Source organism: Amblyomma americanum, chromosome 2 (genome assembly GCF_052857255.1).
Source record: "Amblyomma americanum isolate KBUSLIRL-KWMA chromosome 2, ASM5285725v1, whole genome shotgun sequence".
Taxonomy (NCBI): Eukaryota; Metazoa; Arthropoda; class Arachnida; order Ixodida; family Ixodidae; genus Amblyomma; species Amblyomma americanum.
The window spans coordinates 10,913,386-10,930,837 of NC_135498.1; the positions used below are offsets into that span (position 1 = coordinate 10,913,386).

Below are 17,452 nucleotides of genomic sequence, written 5' to 3' on the forward strand. Positions count from 1 at the left end.
ACAGGCTTTCCTCTGGCATAGTACTCAGCTTCATTAGGATGAAATGCTCGGCAAATGGGTCTTTATTCCTACCTTTAGTATACGAAAAACATCTTGTGTTTGGCGCTCTTTGTCCACAGATGCCCTTGCACCATAAAAATCTATTGTCATCATCATGAAATGCATTTTCCACCTACGAGTCCAGCACTGCCCGCATGCAGTGTTGGCACTCTGACCCCCAGGGCCTGTTCTATGCCGTTGGCGTCGGTGTCCGCAAGCACACCGACTGACTCCCATGGGTAAAAGTTCACGTGCTCAGCACCTCCCGAATGCGAGGCAAATGAACTAACCGCTCGGCCACAGCATCGACTTCAATGTACCAGCTCTAATATGTTTCCATTATTTTTGCAACCACAAGCCAATGAACCCTGGATCACTCACGCTACGAAATCATAACCGTCCTGTGATTTTTTTATGCTTTCCCCATTAAAAATTTCTCGCTGAGGGCGGCTAACTTAAAGTTGGCCAGCTATGCTGCCCCCCCCCCCCCCCCCCCCCATATCGTTAGGCACGCATGCGGCCAGGCTGGTGCAAATATGGAAACCAATGCAACGTAACACCAGCGTTTGATGTGCTCAACGGCGGGTATGTAGGAATGTAGCCGAGCGGTAGTTGTTCTGCTGGAGTTCCCACTTTGCAAGTAAGTTGCAGTACCTCGTACCCAGGGTATTTGGTCGAGATTGGGTGACGCGATAAGGACAGGCGGCTGAAACTTTCTATTCCTCTTAGTGGCCACGAATTACGGATGGTAGCGCCAATTCTTCCTTCAGTTATGTTCATAGCGAATGGTGTACGAGTTATCTCCATGACGACGGATGACCAAAACATGCCGGCCATATGCTCCACTCGCGGACTGGTCCAAAATCAGGCCCGCTAGGGGAGGTGGGCGGATGTATTGTTGTCCGCCTGCTGTTTGCGGCCACGTGCCGCCGGAATGCATCGGACGTTTTACGGTAGCAAGTCGGCGATTTTCGCCCGATGGCGCGCACTCAATGCCCGGCGTTGCGAAACACCCTGTCTTTGCTGTTGTGGCATGTTAAAATTGGTTACACTGCTGGTCAACAATAGTAGTGCAGTGCTGGGCCAATGTATGGAGAACAGGGAACATATTTTTTATGGTTTTATTGACACATATATCCTTCTCGTTACTTTCAGTCTAAAAGAGATATTTCTGAAAATACACTGTCTACGTTACAGGATTTCTTACTATACAGATGTGTGTCGACGCAGCAAAGGTGTTAAGCTTATCTCAAATGGCGGAGCTAACATTTTCAGTACATCATTTCGTGCATCATTCATGCAATACATGTGCGATCAATCCTGCATAATGTTCATGCAATAAAGAAGGGTCAGTGTCTGTGCATAGTGAGTGCACGCAAATTAATGCATGCACGAGTACATCGTAGATAATTGAAAAAAAAAGATTGTTTACATAAATACTAAAGAATTCCTTTGCAATATTCTATGATTTTAAGGTATGTACATCATGCATGCATCAAATTGCATGCACTCACTCATTGATCCTTCTGTATTGCATGAGCATTATGCAGGATTGATCGCACATGTATTGCGTGAATTATGCACGAAATGATGTACTGAAAATGTCAGCTGCACTGTTTGAGATAAGCTTAACACCTCTGGTGCGTTAACACACATTATCTCTATTGTAAGGAATGCTGTACCTAACAATCGTAGATAATTGCAAACAAATTGTTTAGTATTTATGTAAACACCCACCGCGATGGCTCAGTGGTTAGGGCGCTCGGCTACTGATCCGGAGTACCCGGGTTCAAACCCGACCGCGGTGGCAGCCCTTTGATGGAGGCTAAACGCAAAGCTACCTTGTGCTGTGCGATGTTAGTGCACGGTAAAGATCCCCAGGTGGTCGAAATTATACTGGAGCCCTCCACTACAGCACCCTTTCTTCTTTTCTTCTCTCAGTCCCTCCTTTATCCCTTCCCTTAGAGTGCGGTTCAGGTGTCCGCCGAGATGTGAGACGGATACTGCACCCCAACAACCCATTTCAATTTCATGTATTTAAACGCGTAAGAGCAAACCACTATCACGCAACGGCCTTCACTGCCCACGCTGATATATGCGACACCAATAAAATTCAGTTTACATATAGTTGCATAATCGGTTCTCACGATGTGCCGACCCTTTGCGGACCAAACCCGATGACTGCTTCATAAACAGCAGTGAATAAATCATTGTTCATGAGCTACAGTGCCAAAATGAGTGGTGGCTCCTGAGAAAGCGAGCACAGGTAGCAGTTCTCATCGTAATCTTGTGGGCCTCGCTGCACTCTTCGCAGTTTCTAAGGTCATGAGGGGCAAAATCAAACGCCACCATAGTTGTCACAGCACCGACATCACTAACACATGAAGGGACACGACGCCAAAGTGTCTGTGACCGGTGCCGCAAAGCAGGCGACAGCGCTTCAGATAACGCGACCGACGGAGTTCGCGAAACACGCAAAAGGATGCGTGATGGTTGCAACAGCTGCGCGGGTCAGAAGTTCAAAAGGGATAGAGGGCGAGAGAACTTTTCTCCTTTCAGAACATTCTTGTGGTTAGATCTGGTTCTTTACTACAGATGCTAGCGCCAGTTCCACCTTCAGTTATGTTCACAACGGATGGTGTACAGAGTTACGGCTTCAGCGGAGGTTTCTCCAATTTGCCAGGACAGAAGTGGCTTGCGCTTTCCTCCCCCTGTTAAGGACAACGCAGCGAGCTGAAAATGATAGGTGTAACGTTTAGAGGCAGGAGGAGGGCAGAGTGGCTCAGGGAAAAATCGCGGGTTAATGATACCTAGGCAAAATCAAGAGGAAGAAATGAGCTTGGGCAGGGCATGTATTGCTAAGGCAAGAGAACCAATGGTCATTAAAGGTAATGAACTGTATTCCAGGAGAAGGCAAGCGTAGCAGGGGGAGGCGGAAAGTTGGGTGGATGAGATTAGGAAGTATGCGGGGATAGAGTAGCCGCAGCTGGCACAGGACAGGGTAAATTGGTGAGATATGGTAGAGGCATTGGTCTACAGTGGGCGTAATCGGGCTAGTGAGCAAAGCTTCCTTCGCGATATTTTTGTTATCCTTCTAGGATAAATCGGGAACTGATTGTCGATACATTTGCTTTCTCTTATTACTAGTGACGGACTTGCTTTCTAACATACAGTTACCTCACCATTACGAAAAGTCGAAGGGGCCTGTTGAAATATCTTAGGCGAAATTCCGTAACGTGCTTCCTCATGTCAGTTGATCAATGCAAGAGCGTTTTGAAGGCTACGAGCGGAGAGTTGGCGGAAAATAGTAAACATATATCGGAAGGATACAGCTCTCACTTTGTGATCGCTCAAAACATGTGGTCAATCGTCTTGGTTAGGTCGAGTGAGATTTGTCATAAAGCCTGCCTGCAGAATTTCGCATGAAGTTCACAGCATCGCTATAAGCATTGCTTCTTTGAATGCCTAGGAAGCTACGTTACATGTAGCATTTAAAGGGGAATTTCACTTTTTTCGATATATCCGTATTTTCTCTGCACACTTGTTCGTTATAACGAGTGTATGCTTAAGGAGAAGGGTGCGACCCCGCACTAACACGGTGCACACGCATACCTGTTTGGCACTTAGTCGCAGAGGCCGCCTGCTGGGGCCTGCTCTCCGGACACAGGTCCTTGGCCGCCTGTTGCTGAGGCTGCTCGTCCTGCTTGTGGTACTGTGCAGGCTCTGGTTGCTGCTGCGGCTGCTGCTGCGCCGGTTCCTTCTCGTGCTGCGCCTCCTTTGGCACCTTGGGCTCTTTGCTTTGGTTCACCTTGTCAGCCTTCTTGGCGTACTTTGACTGCTTCTGGAGCGTGCGAGAGACAGACCGCAAGGGACCGTGAGGAAAACGCCCAGAAAGCTGTATTTGTTTCACCAAAGCTTAAAAGTCCGAGCCGCCGCGGTGGCTGAGTGGTTATGGTGCTTGTCTGTTGACCCGAAAGACGCGGGTTCGATCCCGGCCGCAGTGGTTGCATTTCGATGGAGGCAGAATGCTAGGGGCCCGTGTACTGTGCGATGTCAGTGCACGTTAAAGAACCCCAAATGGTCAAAATTATCCGAAGCCTTCCACTACGGCGTCCCTCATAGCCTGAGTCGCTTTAAACCCTTGAAACCAAACCAAACCAGAAGTCCTCGAGTCCGTATTTTTTTATTCGTGTGGTTTTCCTTGTTGGACATGCTACACTGCTTCTCTTTGTGGCGAAAGCAGCGCAGACCTTGAATGAATTTCTGAAAACTAAAAACTGGATGCAACTCCAAATTCCATCCAAAAATAAGCCTTCTTCAAAGCAGCGATTTTTTATGCCGTAACCGAAAATTCCCTTAACAAGACCACAAAATTCTCATTTCTTGCCCTTTCCTGCAGCCACTTTGAAAATGTAGCAGTTCGGAAAAATCGACAAAATTTGTGTTCCCTGAAAACCGGTGAATACTCCTTTTTTGCCGAATTTTACTCCTAAAATTTCGTGGAAGAAGGTAAATTCTCCGAATGGAACATCACTGGTTCAAATACAATAACTTTACTTCGTCTGGTGTTGGAGGGGCTTTGCGGAATCCTTTCGTCATCAATACACGTCTTATCACCTAGCTGGATACATGTCTTGCATGTGAATGGAAGAGAGGGAGAGAGAATCTTTAACGTGCAGAAGGGTGGAGCAGTCTCTGGCCTGCTACTGTGTGTTCCAATGTGTGTTCTTATTGTATAAGAGGACCTTGGAATTGTATTTCCCCCGTGCCGAATGGACACACAATCCTCAACTGCATTCAATACCAGCAGTGCTGCTGGACCAAATATACAGGCAGACACGTAGGAACGTTGGTGGGAGATAGACAGGCCGCCCTTCCACTTCCTTCCCCCTCCCGTCTCATAGGCAAGTGCGTATGAGAGAGTATGGGGCGCTATCAATCAGAAAGTGTACCTCCTGCGTCGCTGCTTGGTCCTTGTTTAGCTTGTCCTTTTGCTTCTGCTGTTTGTAGCCCTTACTATCAGCCATGGCATCCTTGTTGCCTTGCTTGCTCTGTGTGGTGGGGGCCGGGAAGAAAGAAAACAAAATTTCATTACACATACTATTCAGCGACTGGGCATTCCGGTAAGCAATAGTTGAGGATAAGTTAGAAATTGAAGACCTTAGACCTTTCCAATAAAGCGTCACCGGATCGCTCGCTGGACTGTTATTGCGCCTGACTTTTTACCTCAGTGGAAGCCATAGCATGAGCTCTCTAAAGCAGTTTGCAACATTCCAGAGATGAGGTGCTTCGACAAACAATGGAAAAATAGTGCACAAGAAATAGTCACATTCGCTTCGATTGTGAAATCCCCGTCTGACGGGAGAGCAGAGACAGCTTGGCTGAACTGATACTGAGCTGACATACAGATGCCCGCAGAAGTATTAGGGAATGTGGGCGTCGAGAAGACAAATTGCAGTGATGGGAGGGCGCGAACATTGCCAGATAGCATCACATGAAAATGAGGTGCTGTTAGAGATGCATGCACAGGCGTCATCTGGTTGCATGGATTACAGGCTACTATTTGTACAAGCTGCCCGTTTGCCGTTGTTTTTAATTGTTTTTGCGGCCACCAGACGTGCGTGCTTCGAGCAGTTGATACTATCGTTATGATCAAGGAGGCAAATTTTCCACCCCTGTTCATCCTTTCTTGAAAAAATGGGCTTTAAGACGAACTCATGCAGTCCTCATGAAAAAGCGACGTGCTATCGTGATCATCCGGAAATTACCTTGTGCTGCTTGTTCTTGGAGGGTTTGGCCTCTGCCTCCTGTCCCTTATGTGTCGTCTGCTCTTCCTGCTGCTGTTCCTGGTGGTGTCCTTGCTCGCCTCGTTCGGACGTCCTGCCGCTCTCGTGCTGCTTTTTGCCATGCTTGCCCTTGCGTCTGTATAAAACACAGCAATCACTTTTAAGAATTTTTAAGTTTAAGTGCTTCTTGGCCTAATCGGCAGTGCAAGGAAGCATTGCTTGGCATCACACTTTTGGCATCACACTTTGGGATGAATTTGAAGAGGGAGAACTAATGTCCTCGTTCCTTTATCTTTTTTTCGTGCACTTATGCTGGATGGTGGCTCTAAAGAGGACAAGAAGGTAGGGTGGTTCAATACTGCTTCCTTTGGGAGCTGTATCGAGGCACCCTACAAGGAGGCGCATATAAAACAGTGTCTGTTCTGAGGTGTGGCTATTTTTGTTGCTGAGTGTGTGTGTGTGTCTCTGTGTGTTTCTTTTGCTACTGTAATTTGTGTGGCACGTCTTGCCTGGAAATGGATGATTTCATGGTGTATTTTAATGCACATAGACAAAGTCTCTGACGGACACGTGGTATTAACTCTTGTCTGCCACTCTTGCGACACGCTCGTCAAGTCTGCTGGGGTTAGGGAGTTTTGGTTAGCGAGTGAGTTTAAACACAAGTGAAGGGAAAATCACACTGAGTTTTTAGGCGAATAAATAATTATGCAGTCCAAGAAATAAATTTGCCCCAGTATGTGTTTGGGCTCTAGTGAATCACTGAACTTCAATCAAACGATCATGTTTTTTTTTTTTTTCACAATAAAAATTGTGGCAGACAACATGTGATGACGACACGAGCTACATTTCTGTGCGTAGTTTTTACTTGGGAAACATGTCCCCAACTTGTCCAGCAGTCTGCTGTATTAAAGATATCACTTTTTTACTCTGTATATGCGTGTGAAAGGGCATGTCGGAAGTGCTGATAAAATCATTTGATATAGTAGAATTTCAGAATGCTATGCTGTGCTGTGCTATGCGTAGTAAGACTCACGAGACAGACGTAGTAATATATAGTGAAGCGTGTTCACCTTTTTGCAAACAGAGATTGAAAGATCGTTGCCATATTCGAGCCTGTGCCTTGGCAGCCACTTGCCAAAACCTGCTTGTACGAAGCTCCCCTAGGTTCTTGCTGCAGACCAAAAACCACAAGCCCCAAAAGCCGTGAAAAGGTCGATACTGTCCAAACGAAGACACAGATACGACAGCATTTGCTGAATTATGTAACTGCATTAATGCGTCTGTTTTTTTTTAGCACACGTGCACGCTTTACCACGCTGCTTAAGCTAAAGTGGTCATATTGACTATTTTTCGGCCGTTTTTAATAGCTGCTAGGCATAATGCACTGTAGAATTTGAATAGGTTTTGTACTTGACGACCGAGGTGGACTTCCCTCACCAATAGGTGCATAAGCGCAGAAGGCAACAAGTCAGACCTCCATTGTTTATACTTCCAGAGCTTTCACACACTGCATCGTGCCGCAGTAAACGGAAGAGACGTCAAAAAAGAATATGGTAAATATAATACGTGGCAGACAGCGTTGAGCAATTAAGCCTTTTAATCCTTCTATGCACTCTTGAGTAAAAAGAAAATGTGCAAATGTATGCACAGCAACAAGTCTCAAAGGAAACAGTGGGAGGGAACGGATGTCCAGGAACTGTTAAACTAAAACATCAAAGATGCAGTTGGGGTAGTTGAACAAGTGCAAAAAAAAAAAGCCGTACAACTAATGGGGGCAAAGAGTTTAGGTTTACGGTCGCATGACAAAAAGAAACTGCATTTACTTTTTTTTTTCGCAACTCGTTCCGCTCTCTAGTGCCTACTCAGCCTGAGAGTAAATAAACGAAGGTAAAAACGGGAAGCATAAGTGAGGGGCCTCGCCAATGCTTTGGTGATAGAGAAAAACAGAACGAGAAGACCGAGTAGCGCAGCCATTACGGTCGCCAGTGTCGGCTTCTAATTGGCCGCCGGGGGCTGTCCCCGTCGTAATTGGATTGGCGGCGACGACCGCCTGTTGAGGCCCGGAGCGCGCACAGCAGCGCGTTGCGTGCGGACGACGTCTATTAGGTGTCGTTATGTCGGCGCGTCAATGTTTCAGCTCGCACGAGGGCAGCAGCAGTAGTGGCAGCTAGCTCCGGTCGCGCGAGGCTTCTTGGCGTGACTGGACTTGGCCGTAAGGGAAGCCCTGAGGCGTTCATGGCCTTCCTTGGCGTACGTACGTTCTTGTTTTCGCGCACCACGGGCAATCTCGGACACGCGGAAGGTTGAAAGAGGGAAGGGCCACGCGAGACGGGATGCAGGAAGAGAAGGGAAAAGGGGTGTTGTCGGAGCGGTGGGGGGGGAGGCAACGTTGTCGGCACGGGACTCTCGACGTCGCGGCGCCAGGAAGTTGGACGGAAGTGTGAGGGCAGCAGCGCGGTCGTATACGCTTCACCGTATACGACCGCAGGGGCTTCCTTCGTTTACGGTCGGTCGCCGCGATAAACGTCGGCCGCACAGGAAGCGGCTATAGCTAGGCCGCATTGCACGTGGCTCTGTCCTCGCGGGGAAAAGAGGGCGGGGAAGGGACGCGACGAACCAGCCAGGGGATGAGATTGGACAACGGGAAGCCACGACCCCCTCCCTATCCTCGGCAAATCTTATTCTACCAGGGAATAAATGGCAGGCTCGCGATCCGGGGGAGAGGGTACTAACGAAGAGGGGAAAAAATGAAAGTGCCAAAGAAGGCAGGAAAAGTATGGAAGCACGGAAGGATCGAGTGACAAAATAAATCGGGACAGGAGGGCGAAAAAGAAACGAGCAATTAAAAGGAACAAAGTATTTTGGGACTCAGTGCAGACCACAAAGAAAGTAAAAGGAAGACACGAGGCGGAAAGCTCGCGCGAAGAAGAAGCGATGTGGGCAGACAGAAATCGCCAGCGCTGTACTCGGAATGCCAATGGCTCCGTCGGCGTTGCACTCGATGGTAAGCGAGGCAAGCGAACTGAAACGCTCCACTATTTATTTTTCACGGTCTAGTATTAAATACGCTGCCTCGGGAGTCACGGGTGTCTTTAATGTTCCCTGCTAAGTCTTTAGCTTTTTCTGGGCCCCTCGTCAAGCCGAGAAGGCAGGCCCGTGTTCTATGGTCTCCAGCACAGATAGTAATAAAAAAAAAAAATACTAAGACGGGTGGGGTGGCATGAATATATGAAAACATCAGAACCGCGTTTAAGAGCTTAGAGCCAAATATATACGTAGAGGATGCCTGAACTGCTTGGTTGAGGATGCAATACACCGGACAAGCAGAGTCGCGGAGCGGTATGCGTAGTGTGGCGCGAATCATTAAGAAATATGCGCAAAAAACATGGCTAGGCGACGTTAAAAGAACGAGGACTATATGGGCTGCGACGTTGACGACCGTGCATGGGTCGTTGGCGGAGCGTTCGTGCTGCATAAAATTGCTTCACTTTCACGCGTATGTAAGCGAAGGAAGACGGGGACTGAAACGACAGCAGCAACAAGGAAAGAACAAATATTAACGAAGTGGGCGACAGTGAACGGAGCTAAAAGCAGGCTGAAACTGATCGCGTGTCTCGACTAGTGCGTGTCTGGCGCCGTCGCGTGCAGAGCCGGTGGGAACACGATGGGGAATGCACGAGAAAAAAAAAAACTTTATTTTCTCTGCCGTAGAGCATGCATATGGGATGAAGCCGTGGCCGGACCCTTCCCATGCGAGGGGCGGCTGCTCCGCATAGCTTTGCTGCGCGACGGCGAAGAAGAGGGCTCTGGGCGCGAAGCGTTTATGAATCTCCGTTTCTCGTTTTATGACCTCTCGATGCCCGAGAAATCAGAGCATGCGAGAGGGGTTGAAGAGGAAGGAGCATAGCTTCCTTTGACACTGCTTAAAGTTGAGACGCCCTCGTCTTTATCTTTTTTTTCTTTGTTGTTTGATACGCGCGACCGACCCTCCCAACGTGTTTTGTACTTTACAACCTCTTTACTCTGCTTAGACTCGTGCCGGTGTACATGGCCCACAAATTTGAAGTAACGTCGCGTGCCCTGGCTTCGCCGAACTTTAAAAGGGAGTTCATCCGCGAAGCACTCGTTTCCGTCGCTGTGCATGAATACCGTATGGAAAGAAAGAAGAGCGCACTTCGAGGGGCACGCGTTGAGCCTCGCCTTAAGGCATGATCGTAAGCGGCAGTCAGAAAAGCCTTTTCTTTTTGTACGGAAGGCTCGAGGCTCCACTCCGGCGGCGCCTGCGTGCGCTTGCTATATAGCTTGGCAAGCGCGCACGCGTAATGGAGCTTTTCATTGGTGAGCCTTTCAGCAGGGAATCGAATGCTCGGGTGAACGGATAACGCAAAGCATTGGTTGTTGCATAGTAATCAACGCTGGCACAGGCGAGCGGGATACGGTAGGAAAAAAAAAATTGGCAGTGGCTTAGCTCGGCTATGCCAGGATATACGTAGCGAAAGCTAAGGCATAGCTTGGTTAGCCTTGGTTAATCTTGATTGAAAGTCCAGGTTAGTCTGGCTAGTTGTCACGTGGTTGGTCACGTGGTGCGGTGCGAGCACGGCGAAACTGCGAGTTGGTGGCCAATGTAGCTTTCGCTACAAAATTTTTACTCTGAATAAGGTGCAAGTTAGGGCGCTAAGAGGTGTTACCAGCACTCTTTGCAGTAAAAGTGGTAATCGGCCTAAGCATCCCTACTCGAGCGCAGGATACCGCTCTGTTCAGAACTCACCAAATTCAAGCTTTCTTGTGCTGTACATGTCTGCCTAACCAATAAGCCACTGCCGTGCGATGGCAGGTGCTCCCAGCAGTGGGCCTTGTGCGGACCAGGTCGCTCTTTCCTAGCGACCAATCACTAATTTAACTGCCGCGGTGGGCAGTTTTCTCACTATCCAGTGGGCAGGCTGTGATGACGGCGCAAGGTCACGTGACCTAGATGGCCCACCTTGCCCTCTGGGCACCGCCTGCCAGAGTTATGCTCGTGATTTTTCGCTCACAACGCCGACGCCGGATTTTCTAGCCAGCGGGGCCTCTAACGCTATTGCGCTAAAAATGCAGATGCATGCGCGGAACGCTGGGCGCAAGTGCTGCAAAACATTTCATCGACTGCCCAATAGAATATCACGCATTAATTCTTCTTCGCTGAATACTGCTTCCTTTTCACCTACCTCTCCCCCCAAGCTTACTATGACAGAGAGGGAGAGAGAGGGGATTTATTGACTGCCGTTCTTCTGCAGAGAAGTTGGCCGGAAAAATGAATATCTGGCCTGCTACTCTGCACTGGGGAACGGGAAGAGAAGAAAAAGGAGGGTCACGGTGGGGGATGGAGAAGGCGCATGAAAAAAAAAAAAAGCTAAGTGTGAATTGTCTATCGTCTTTACAAAGTAGGCATGTATGGAACGAACAGTCGTGAGGAATATGCGAGAGAAAAAACGTTTTGAAAGAAATTGCAAATTTTTTGGTTAGTTCTCCGCTGAATTTGGGAATGGCCTTTGATATTAAACGCCAAGAGGAAAATCGCTTAGAAAACATAACAAGCTGTGCATGTCTCGCATAATTACGGAGTAATTTCGATAGATGAATGCTCAAGGCTTTGTTCCCTCATACTGCTCACGACAGTACGCAATACCTAGCCATGTAGACATGGTACATGCATATATCTATGCATACAGCGCTTATAAAGACGTGGGTGGTCTTCATGGCTATCAAGTTGAGTTGCGTATGCGCGCGTAATGGTTTTATTTAAAAAATGAACGCAAAACAAAACGGTGGATGTAAAGCTTGGTTCGTTCAAATATAGCGTGCAAGCCCTATGCACTTCACTTCTCTATTAAATGATGGAACACACGCCACTCTGGCAACTCATTTATTTATGTAAGAGAAAGAGCTGCTGCTACTAACAATAAAATGAACTCCTAGCATCAGCCAGAAAGGCTGCGAAACGCTTGAACGTCAGGATCTTTGCAGATATCGCATTTCTTCTCGCGAGAACGCAGCCGAAGCCCGGCAGACACACGTGAAACATATAAAACGCTTCTGTCACGTCTCATTAAATAAATTAGTGGCAAGCACGGCTCGTGTCTTTTTTTTTATCCTTCCTGTCCCTTGGCAAAGCTTGCGTCTCGTCTGCACGCACCACATGACTTGTTTATTTTAAACCTCAATACCAGTAAATCCACAGATGCCCTGTAACTTTGTAACGTCTACAGTACATAGCAATCTATGGTGTGGATGTCGAAACTCTTTAGTTGCTGAAACGCAGAGTCATCAGACTTGGGATCAATATAGATCTCCACGAGACATATGCATAACAGACGTTAGACTCTTTTAGCATACCGGAGAACGTAGACTTAAACCGGTATACGTATACGCTAATATGTCTCCGATATGCTAAACACGTCCAATGTCCAGCGTAAACGTCCTATAGACGTCTAGTCGGCGTTCTTTTGTTGGGAAGCGTAGTGTTTACAGTTGGCGTGCTCCGCCGATTGTCGTGTCCGGTGGTACACGAACAGAACCTGTCGTGCGGACGTCCGTATGCATGTTTACCCGTCCCGGAATCAACGTTCCGTGTCCCACTGGCGCGACAGCGGTCTGCACTTCTTGTCCTGACGTGCACCGGTTGTGAGTGCATCTCCGTATAAGTGAAAACGGGCCGAACATGGTGTTCCATTAACTACAAAAGCCGCAAGACCTTTTTCTAACCGAGACGAGATCAAGCAGAAAATAAAAAGAAGGAAGAAACCCGTTTGCGGAAATCCTGACTTTGGGGAGTTTGCAGACGGAGATGGAGTGTGACGTCGCTTTTCGTTGTTCAATTTTGTTGTGCCATTGTCGTGATATGACACTGGCACAGCTGGGACGAGAGCGATATCTGTCGCTCTTCCATTTGCCTACCGAACGGGGAGCGCTTTCCTTTCTGTTCCTTCCTTTCCTTTCCTTTGTGTGAATGTCTGAGGTGGCCGACAAGGACACTTCGATCGGACGTTTCCTACGCGATATGAAGCATATTTTACTACCTGAATTAGAGAACGAACTCGCCTGAATATCTTAGCACAAATGAAAAAAGTAGGAGAGAGACTTGGGCGGGATATCTAATACGAAAGGAAGATAATCCCTTAGTGTAACCGAATGGATCCCACGAAAAGGGCATCCATCAGGCGTAGAGACTTCGATTCTTCGCTGAACAACCTGCATGCTGGTAAGCCTTTCACGCTACCTACATAGGTACGCCTCCCAGCGGCATTTGCAGGAAAACACGCGCCTAGCCAGCCATGCGATCACGACGCAGACAGCGTCATTATATAAGACGACACAGCGCCGAAATGACACGTCCGGTCCTCCAGCACGCGGGGGTTGCTTCGACCAGGATAAACTTGTCGTTCTTCGGATTCGTCAAACTCCTTTCCGCGCCGGCCTAGCCGGAACGTGCCCTGTGTTAGCTGGCCGGTCCGAGCGGAATGCCAAGCCTGCCCGGCCAACTTAATCTCGCTGCCGGCGACACGCTGTCGTCCCAGGGGAACACGGGTCCGGTGAAATGTGATATCCGGGGAGGCTGCCGGCGTGCCTACATGTCTGTCTTCGTCGCATTTTTCTTTTATTGTTGTTTTGGGTGGGTGAGGCGTTCGGTTTCCTGCAGCCTATTGTCTTTACTGTCAGCTTGTCAACGTTGCCTTTTGCCTTCTCGGCCCCTTTTCTGAGAACAGAATCCTCTGCTCCAATAAAGTACCTGTGACTCCTTTTTTTTTTTTGTTCTTTGCCCATTTCTTCGCCAAGCTTCACGAGACAGCGGAACAGAGACAGGCAGCTCTAATAGCCTATAGAGCTTTCCTCGTGAATTCGAGGCTTCCGAGTCTGGCTAAAGAATAAGCGGACATTTCTTGACGCGGTTCGCGTATACATTCACTTCAGAAAACCCCTACTGCTTCCGGCGTTCGCAGCAGTGGAGACACATTAACTGTAATAATAAAGACCCAGGCATTTCAGCTAGGTTGTGAAGCGCTTCGCAAAGAAGACGGGCTTTTGCTTAAAATACGCACGAACATAAGGGGAATATACTCGACATATAGCCACACTACAGAGCCATATATACATGCATAGAGCACGTTGGCAAAGTTCAGCACTGCGGCGTTCTGCGGAGTTTTCCCTGAAAGCACACGCGAGGAACGTTGCAGACGACAAGTAAAAGGAAAAAAAAAAGCGTTGCAGGCGGAGAATCTAGAAGCAGGCAACTGAATTGCTGTAGGGGCTTGGCATCTGGAAGTAAGAGCGTCCCCTCAAAAAATAAAGCGTCCCCAGAACCCGGACAGGCTCAAACAGGAAAAAGGGAGGACGCGATGGGATGAAAGTTCAGCCTCGCTGCAGCTCACGAATAAATAAGAAGGAGGCAACTTCTATCGCTGGCGTCGCGTCGTAGGCGATTCCGGCGCTTGCGTTGCAGCTGGCGCCACCGCCCTCCCCTGTAGGGTAGGCTTCTTCGCACGTCTTCAGCGCACGGCAGGTAAACACCGCACCCCACTCACTCTCGTCATCATCTTCCGTTGCTCTCGCTTCTCCTTTCTTGCCGTTGCAGAAAAGTAGCACTCGACGTGCTCCGCGGACCGCGATAAATGTTCGATAGAAGAAAAACTGGGTTCGCCTTGCTTCCTTTTTTTTTTTTTAGATTCCGATCTCCGCTGCGAGGCGAGTACACGTTGCCCGGGCCGGGCCATTTCCTGGGATAGAAGCGAAGATAGAAAGAGGAAAGCAAGAATCTCGGAAAAAAAGGAACTGATTCGAAAAAGGGGGGGGGGGCAGCATGAGGGGGAGACGGGTGCTTGAGGCAAGGCTGGTACCCTTCTCGCTGGGGTTGGGTCCCTACCTGGCGCGATGTCCCAACTGCTGCATTTTCTTGCAGGCCCCGGCTATAGTATATGCCGGAGGAGAGCCCGCCGGGCGCGCGCTGCGGTCTTGTGTACAGAGTTCTCTAACCCCGCGTGCGCTGCTGGGCATTGAACTAGCGGCGCCCAGAGCCGCGTTCGGCGTGCTCCTTTCTCAACTGCAACGTTCATCTCGCGCGGCCTGCGGCGCGCGCACAAGCCTCCTTCGTTGGGGCTGAATTGCTTCTCGCCTGCTGCTAGAGTAGTGCTGCTACTGCTGCTGCTGTTGCTGCGTGGAGAGGAAGAAGCCGCGCGGAAGAGCTGTGGTCGCTTCTTCGTTTTGTCGAATAGAGGCGCGGGCGGGGACGGACACTAGCGCGACGGCAGCAGCAGAAGCAGCCGCGGTGAAGGAGCACCTGCCGCGGTTTGCGCTCTTACTGTTAACTGCTGTTTTTCGTACGCTGTTGCTGTTACGCTTCTTTTTGCAAAACAAAAATTCGGGGCAAAAAAAGAAGCAGGAGAAAGGAGTGCAGGCACAGCAAGGAGAGTGCACTCCGCATTCTGTGCTTCTTGATTTTTCCTTAGCTCCTTGTGCCATCCCTCTCCTTCGGTTTCTTTGTCCCGTTTCGACCTTTGCTTTCACTGCAGCGTGCACCTTACGAAATGGCTCGTGACTGCGCAGGAGGGAAAGAAAAATAAAGATAGAGCAGAACTAGAAACTGAGTACCGGATAGATCGAAATCTCTTTGATGCGCTTCGAGAGGGGCAACGGCCGGCGCATGCTGCACGTAACAAAAGTATGATTTCGTTAAGCTGAAGAGTGGGCCAAATAGAAACTCGGTAATCTGCGTCCTTCCCGCGCTTTTTGCGTGGACTGAATTGAATCTTGAGCGCATAACGCTCCACGGTGAAGCTACGGGGCATAATAGCGCTCCTTTCATCGCTTTCAGACGTAGAAGGAAAGTCGTCCATGATTGCGGAGCGCCGTCGACAGCCAGCGAAGGATTTCATTTTTTTTTTTTTTTGAAATCTAGCGTGTCTGCGTGAAGTTTAACCGCCCCAATTTCCGCTCTCCGTTGTAGGAGAAGAGTTTGAAGTACAGGGCACGTTTCGGGGTTTTATTTTTCTTTTAATTGCTGACGGCTGAACCTACGCGTCGCGGGGCAAAACAAAACGCATAGGTTTGAGCCGCTTTGTGGGCTCGGACGAACGCTCGTCGGGACAGCCGTCAGCTCTGAGTTCGATGCGACTGAGCCGCGTTGTGTGCGACGGTACTACACTGGGCGACCCTCCATTGTAACGAAAGAACTGTAGCGCAAACAAGACGAACACAAGAAAGAGGCACACAGGACTAGCGCTAGTCCTGTGTTCGTCTTGGTTGCGCTACAGTTCTTTCGTTACAAAATGCACCATCTAGCCCAACAAAAAGTTCTTCTAAGCGACCCTCCATTACTGGGGTACTTTATGCAGGCTGCGAGCAGTGTGAAGCCGAGCACTATAAATACTTGCTGCTCTGAGTATTGGAAGAATTCCACGTATACATCTGCGGGCGTGCGCCCAATTTTAAGAACGATCTAAGAATAAAAAATTCCCAAGGACACCTAATTACCTGATGCGTTGGCAATGCGATGGCATTAGACGCTGTTGGTGCCTTTAACAGAAGTGACGTCAATTCCCTCCAGCCAATGGGGAATTATCCGCTCTGGTGACGTCACTCCTCTCTCCAGCCAATAGGCGAATTTTATGACCGGCAACATTTTTTTTATGTCCCGACGAGACTCATAATGCTACTGCATTAATAATGTCTTTATTGGAGAAAAGAAATGGCAGTGCGCGGCGAACGTAAGTGTTCCGGCGTGCACTGCACTTCCGCTCTCTGAAACAGACGACAGAGACGCGTCAGGTAAAGCCCCTGCAAAGCGTTTTCCGTTGAGCCTGCCAGAACAGCTTCAGAGACACAAATGACGCGCAACGATACTCGTCCGCGTGTTCCCTTTAATGCTGCTTTCAGTTGTACAGTCGGGCCGGGTTCAAATGGAAACACTTGCATGCTGTATTCCTGGTGTTCGTCATCACATCATTTCATTACCTTAAAGACCCCTAGCTTGGGGGTATTACATAAAGGGTGGGTGTAGGTATACTAACTTGTGTACAAAAATATCTGTTAAATGCGGCACTTAAACAGTTGTAAAATGTGGATGGGCAGGTGGTTGCGGTGACGTTTCTGGAAAGCCGTTCCAGTCTATGACTGAGCGAGCACCGAGTGTAACCGGTTAATGGATATACATTTAGCAGGATCTTGTACGTGAAAACATGCGTCATGTTGGTTGCTCACTAGAAAGCTGAATGCATTGATTCTGTTCCGCGTTCAGCTGCAACCTGCTGTAGTTAAACGCCCTATCTGTAGGAGGTAATCATGCTTGATACACGCCTGACAATATCTATTCATTCTTCCGGCATCCAACGGTGCTTCCGACAGTCAACAAAGCGCACAAAGCGGAGAAGTGCACAAAAGGAATCAGTGCAGGTTCAGGCTCATAGGGCATGTTCAGTTTCTGCAGTCATTTCTTTAATTTTAGATTGATATTGTGGCTCTCATAGTTACATACGGGCTGAGGCTTGAGAAGCGTGGTATCCTTTGTGGCCTTATGTTTGGTCTGTTCTTTCTTATCGGATCTATTATGACAGTAGGTCTGAACCCCTCCCTTTCCCAAACCGTAGACAGCCCATTCT

At 48.7% G+C, this 17,452-nt stretch overlaps 1 protein-coding gene across 1 annotated transcript in view; it reads right to left on the reverse strand.

Annotated features, from left to right (window-relative positions):
* Positions 1-17,452, reverse strand: part of LOC144120560 (uncharacterized) — a 66,402-nt gene that overhangs the window by 2,837 nt on the left and 46,113 nt on the right. The window contains exons 3-5 of the mRNA XM_077653097.1: positions 5,808-5,961; positions 4,992-5,090; positions 3,652-3,880 (exon numbers count right to left, since the gene is read on the reverse strand). Of these exons, the coding sequence (XP_077509223.1) occupies positions 3,652-3,880; positions 4,992-5,090; positions 5,808-5,961 (482 nt within the window). The remainder of the gene's footprint in view (positions 1-3,651; positions 3,881-4,991; positions 5,091-5,807; positions 5,962-17,452) is intronic.